The sequence below is a fragment of the Gnatocerus cornutus genome, chromosome 4, assembly GCF_029298725.1.
Source record: "Gnatocerus cornutus isolate USDA-ARS CGAHR chromosome 4, icGnaCorn1.1, whole genome shotgun sequence".
NCBI classification, from domain to species: domain Eukaryota; kingdom Metazoa; phylum Arthropoda; class Insecta; order Coleoptera; family Tenebrionidae; genus Gnatocerus; species Gnatocerus cornutus.
Window position 1 is genome coordinate 20,657,495 of NC_142236.1, and position 6,559 is coordinate 20,664,053.

Consider the following 6,559-nt stretch of genomic DNA (forward strand, 5'->3'; position numbering starts at 1 on the left):
TGAAATTTAAAAAAAGTGAATATTTTGAAGATGAATATTTGAGAGAATTTTTTTGGAATATTTAACAGACTCGTAAAAAATATTAATTTTGTAGCAAATTCCACATTCCAAAAAGAGTCAAATAAAAATTCAAAATTTTCTAATATCTTTTCTATTGTTGTTTAATTTTTATTACTATTTTTTGTAAACATTTTACTTACAAAACCGTGGCAAGAAGGAGAAATTTTTGAGAAAATTCACAATTCTTTTATCGATTTATTTATTTATATATTTTTTGAAAATCTGACTCGTCATCTAGATTTTTAAGACGGATGTCGGTAAACTGGTCAGGTCAGAAGAGAAACCAGAGCAATTTACCGCCTCCAATGCTCTGATATTTTGTAGTTAATTTTTCCGAAATTTTCTGAAAATTTTTAAAAATGTTAAAGAACCGCAAAATTCTAAATTTTTACATTTTCAAAATTTTCGATAGCTGATTTTACGATGATAGAGCTTCAAATTATCAAACGGTCCAAAACAAGTTCTAAGAATTAAAATTTAATTTTCCAAAAACTAAAAAAAGTTTTGAAGTTTTCTTAATTTTTTGGCTTTTCAAAAAATGTAAAATTTTTGAAATTTTGTTGATTTCAAGCATTCTTGAAACATGTACTCATTTAAAAATTTTAGCATCCAATTATTCCAACAATTTTTAATATTTTCCTAAAATCTTTTAATTGTAGACATTTTTGAAGTTATACACCTGACACTAGATGGCGCCACTTTTAAGTCAAATTCTAATAGTTTCCTGATATCGTACAATTTTTGACATATTTGAAATTCTACACCTGACGCATAGATGACATCACTTTTCCAAATTCTACTTGTAAATTTAACAAGAAATCAGATTTTTTTTTAATTCTGTAATTTTTGAAATATGTATTTAAAGTTTTAGACTTGACACATAGACGACGCCACTTTTTAGTCATGTTTTGTTGAAAATTTAACAAACATTTTTATATTTTCTTAAAATCTTGTAATTTTTGACATATAAGAAGTTTTAGACCTGACACAGATGGGGCCACTTTTCAGTCAAAAGTTTTCTTACAATTTTGGCACTAAAAAATTATAAAAACTCAAAAAAAAATTTGTTTGTTTTGAAAAAATTGGAGTTTTTTTTTTTTAATTTTAGCATCCAGTGATTCCGAAAAGCTCGAAATTTTGAAAAAAAAATTAGAACGTTTTAGGAAAATTTTTATCATCGAAAAATTGTAAAAAATTTATAACTTAATAATTTTCAACAAATTAGAAGTTGAAGAGCAATTTTGGAGGTTTTTTGGACTTTCTTAACATTCAAAGTTTGTAAAAGTTTCAAGAGAATGTGAAGATTTCATAAAGTTTTGTTAAGTTTGAAAGGAATTCTCAAAATTTTGTTTTTTTTAGTCTAAATCGTAAAAAGTAGAAATAATGTAAAAAGTAAGAAAGTAAAAAAAATGTGAAAAAGAAAAAATTCAATAAGCATTCTCAGAATTTGCTTATCTTTTCTACAAACTTCCCAATAAACTTTTTATGAACGACCGCAAATAAACTGCTCTAGGTTACCAGACAAACTAGACGAATTTACTTTCTCCCCTAAGTGACAAATTGCGTTTGTTTTTTTTGGGTCCCTTTGCTTACAAAAACCTCACAAGAACACCAAAAACTGAGAAAACCTTCAATTCTCTCACTCTCTCTAGTTTTTGCGAAAAACTGACTCGCCATCAAAAATTTTCCAAAACGGATGTCGGTAAACTGGTCGAGTCCGCCCGACCACCTAGACGAATTTACTCTCGCCCTTCGCGCCGCGCCACTCTCGCCCAAAAATTCGCAATTTCCCCGGGCATCGGTACAAACCCGCCACTCATTTCTCCCCCCGGAGGCATCGATCAGACGACACTCCCCCGTCTCTGCTCCTTGCCTCCCCCCTAATTTCTCAAACATTCCAAGTGATATTTCTCTTTGTCCCGCCAGTTCGAAAAGACTTAACACTGCGACTGCAGTTCCGATTCTTTAATCATCGGAAAACGCCCCTGATCAAGTGAAGGTACCAGTGTCGTGCAGTGCCATAACACACGAATAACACCAGGACGTAAGAGTGGCTTATTAATTAATTAATTAATTGATGAGTTAATTAGTTAATTAGTTAATAAGTCACGTGCTGTATACTTACTAAAACGAGACTCTGACGCATTCACCTGCACACTTACCTGACGAGACGAAAGCACACGTGACGTGACGTGGGTTATGAGTGGTTTTGTTGCGAGCGCAGCGAGCATTTGCTACTTAACAGCGCATGCGCTTCTCTCACCTTCTCTAGTTGTTTTTTTTTTTGTTTTTTGTTAGGTCGCCAACTCGACACGTTTTTTTTGTGTCCAGTGACGTATTTGCATTTTGAGTAAATAACTGTAGATCTGAGACTAACACGCGGTCGAGTTCAAGTTGCGTCGACGCGACGCGACTTGAGATCGGCCGCCATTTTGTTCCAGCATGTTCTTGATTAACCGGGATACTGAGGTGTCGTCGCATTGGTGAGGGCACCTCGGGCTCCGCCCTAGCCCCGCCCCGACCTCCCATTTGACTGTGTTTTGTCCTCTGTTCACAGAACGCCGCCTGTCTCGGCTGGGGGCGACCAGCTCATAGTGTGCTGTGGTCGCGACTACGTATGTATCTAGCGTTGCATGTCATGTCGCCTACTCTCCCACTAACCTGCATCAGCACTGTAAATCAAGTTGGCACTAGTACTTTAACTGTAAACTGTTAAATTAAAAAAGGGTTAAATAGTCACAGACGAGGATGGGAAGAATAAAAACAATGGATAAATACTAGAGATTAAACTCTAATTGCTTTGGTATGGCAGTAGATGTAAATTCCCTTAGAAGGGCTGTTCATCTTTTAGACGCTTTTTCATGTCCACATTGTAATCAGTGGCTTAGCTGGTTTTATTTATTAATTTTTGTCAGGATGGCGCCTCTGAAATCGTTTTTCCTTTCCGGAGGCTGGTTTACACGAGGGAAAAGTAGTAAGTTTTACACATCTCAGTAGGCCAGGCTCGTGTAAAACGTCTCGAAACGGTCCTCACCCAGAACACTGTCAATGGCAGGAATTTCCAACGCACCCTGAGACGTCACATTTTTACATATTTTGACGTATTTGAAGTTGACACATAGATGGCGTCACTTTTATGTCAAATTTTGCAAGGAATTTTTTTTTAAATCCTGTAATTTAGTGATTCGCAATTCTTTAACTGATATTTTCTAATATTGACCGACATCTAGATTTTTTAAGACGGATGTCGGTAAACTGGTCAGGTTAGGAGAGAAACCAGAGGAATTTACCGCCTCCAGTGCGCTGATATATTGAAGTTTTTTTTTTGCGAAATTTTTGTAAACTTTTTGGACCAAAAAATTTCCAAATTTTCTAAAAATCTTTGAAAACCGCAGACAGCTGATTTAAAATTGGAGATATTGTCAGTTTTCGTACATTTCATTATTGGATTTTTTTGGAACTATGTTGGCATCCAAACATTCTAAAAATTTCGAAATTTTGAGAAAAAAAAAATTAAAACATTTTTGGAACATTTTTATAATCCAAAAATTTTCAAACTTTTGAAGTATTTTAAGGAATTATTATAACTTTTTGACATATTTGAAGTTTTAGACATGACACAGGTGGCGCTACTTTTAAAGTGAAATTTTGCAATTAATTCTGATTTTTCTCGTAAAATTCTGTAATTTTTGACATATTTAAAGTTCTAGACTTGACACATAGATGGCGCGCCACTTTTCAGTCAAATGCTGCTCGAAATTTAACAAAATTTTTGATAAGTTCTCCAAAATCCTGCAATTTTTACATATTTTTGAAATTCTAGACTTGACTTATAAGTCTTATAATTCTACTGAAAATTTTACAAAGATTTTAATGTTTTTCTAAAATCTTGAATTTTTTTAACATATTAAATTCTGCTCGAAATTTAACAAAATTTCTGATAATTTTCCTAAAATTCTGGGGTTTTTGACATATTTTGAAGTTTTAGGTTTGACACATAGATGGCGGCACTTTCAAGTCAAATTCTATTAATAATTTAACAAAAATTTTAATATTTTTTTTAAAATTCTGTCATTTTAGACACATTAAATTTTTATATTTGACACATAGATGACGCCACTTTTTAAGTCAATATTTGTGGTTAATTTAACAAGAACCCTAATTTTTTTCTTAAAATTCTATAATTTTAGACATATTTGAAGTTCTATATTTGACACACAGATGGCGCGCTACTTTTCAGTCAAATTCAGTTAATACAAGTTTTGATAATTTCTCTAAATGGCTGCAATTTTTCAGATATACTTGATACATAGATGGCGCCAATTTTCAGTAGAATTCTATTGAAAATTCTACAAAAATTTTAATATATTTTTTTCTTGAATTTTTTGACATATTAGAAGTTCCTAAACCTGACACAGATGGTCCCACTTTTCAGTCAAATTCTGTTCGAAATTAATCAAAATTTCTGACAAATTCCCTAAAATTCTGCGATTTTTGACATATTTTGGAAGTTCTAAATTTGACAGATGACGCTACTTTTAAGTCAAATTTTGTTTGTAATTTAACGATTGAACAAAAAAATGTTGTCATTTTAGTCACATTAAAATTCTCATATTTGACACATAAATGGCGCCATTTTTAAGTCGAATTCAACTGGAAATTTAACAAAAAAATCTGATATTTTTAAAATTTTGTAATTTTTGCTTTATTACAAGTTCTAGACCTGACTGATAGATGGCACTACTTTTCAGTCAAATTCAGCTCGAAATTAATCAAAATTTCTGATAAATTCCTTAAAATCCTGCGATTTTTGACATATTTTGCAAGTTCTAAATTTAGCAGATAGATGACACTACTTTTAAGTCAAATTTTGCTTGTAATTTAACGAAAATTTTATTGAACAAAAAAGTGTTGTCATTTTGGACACATTAAAATTCTCATATTTGACACATATATGTCCATTTTTAAGTTGAATTTAGCTGGAAATTTAACAAAAATGCTGATATTTCTTAAAATCTTGTAATTTTTGACTTATTACAAGTTCTAGACCTGACTGATAGATGGCGCCACTTTTCAGTCAAATTCTGTGAATTTATCAAGAATTGTGTTTTTTCCAAAATCCTATAATTTTTGACATTTTATTTCAAGTTCTGGATTTGCCACATAGATGGCGCCAGTTTCAAGGCAAACTTTGCTTGAAATTTAAAGAAATCGTATTATTTTTCACATATTTGAAGTTCCACACCTGGCACAGATGGCGTCACTTTTAGTCAAATTTCGCTCGCGGGATGTGGGTAAACTGGTCAGGTTTTGGCCGAAACTAGACGAATTTACCTTCTCTCAGTCAGTGAAAAAATGTACACAGCCCACCTAGATCCTTTTTGTCGCATCGATTTCCAGAGGCGCCATCGGCGTTCCAAAGCCACCCATCCACGGAGAGTTTCTTGTTTTGCAGGTCGTAGGCGCCGCATGGGTCAGCTGCCTCGCAACTACATGGTCGGCTACCTGTAAACTCCGCCTTCGTCTTCGCTTCCGGAGCCACTTGCAGTGTTGTTAGTCCAGCCGCGCTTGAATCTGCCTTCACTAAAAATATATGTAACGCTAAGTTTATTATTACTATGTCAGACTATATATTTTCTTTATGTGTTGTTATTTTTTAGATTTAAACAGATAATATTATCGAGTTCTCCTCTGTCAAGGTTTGTTTTCTTTTCTGAAATAGCGCAATAGATTGTGTTGAAATCCCTCATAGTTTATCACTGCCAAAACTCGGACAATATTTCTTCTCAGTGTAGCTAGAGCACTTCGATTGTGATAAACTTGAAATCGTCTCGGAGGTGAACTGAAGTTGTATAATTTTAAGACTATTAATGTAACCTACTTTAATAAAATGTAAATATTCTTTGCGAAATGTCTGCTTGGGCTAAATCGTCACGTTTTGGTTGGTTCTTTGACAATGGAGCGAGCGCAGTAGATTGTGAACAGTTGGACCAAAAATTTACACAAGACGACGCTCCGGCTCAACATTTTATTACGGTTTTAACTTTCATTCGTTCATTTGTCATTAGGAAATAGACACATTTTCAGGACTTGGCACTTGCATTAAATGTAGCAGTAGTATTGTAATTTACATACAATAAAATGTTGGACATTCAAACTGCCTTTTTTTACCCCCAATTGAGTGAGGTTATGTCGTTTTCCACGGCTGTAGGTAAACTGGTCCGGTCCGGGAGAAAACCAGAGCAATTTACCGCCACCGCGTGTGTTGTAACCTAGGCAACCACATCACAACACGCGTATTATTGGTTGCCTACCGTCACATGACTCCCACGAGTGATAAATCTCCGCCGCGCGAGTGTGAGCCCTTTCGAATCCGTCTCTGGAAACCGTGACAATCTAATATTGCTATCGTAAAAGCGGCGCGATTTGACCCAATTTGTTCAGAGAGGAAGTGCATGTTCGACACCGTTGCATTCGCTTAAATTGGTGCAGACGCTTC

At 34.1% G+C, this 6,559-nt stretch overlaps 1 protein-coding gene across 10 annotated transcripts in view; it reads left to right on the forward strand.

Moving 5' to 3' along the window:
• tmod (tropomodulin) overlaps window positions 1–6,217 on the forward strand; it is a 64,809-nt gene extending 58,592 nt beyond the window's left edge. For 4 of the 10 annotated variants that reach the window (XM_088034533.1, XM_088034531.1, XM_088034530.1 and 1 more), the window contains exon 8: window positions 2,618–2,634. Coding sequence is in view for 3 of the 10 variants with exons in the window: in XM_088034527.1 (XP_087890653.1) it covers window positions 1,987–2,057 (71 nt within the window). In the remaining 7 variants the exon portion in view is untranslated. Of the gene's footprint in view, window positions 1–1,986; window positions 2,060–2,617; window positions 2,676–5,515 lie in introns of those variants that run through there. The other 6 variants (XM_088034526.1, XM_088034528.1, XR_015769996.1 and 3 more) reach the window with 5 other exon arrangements.
• The last annotated feature ends 342 nt before the right edge of the window (window positions 6,218–6,559 follow it).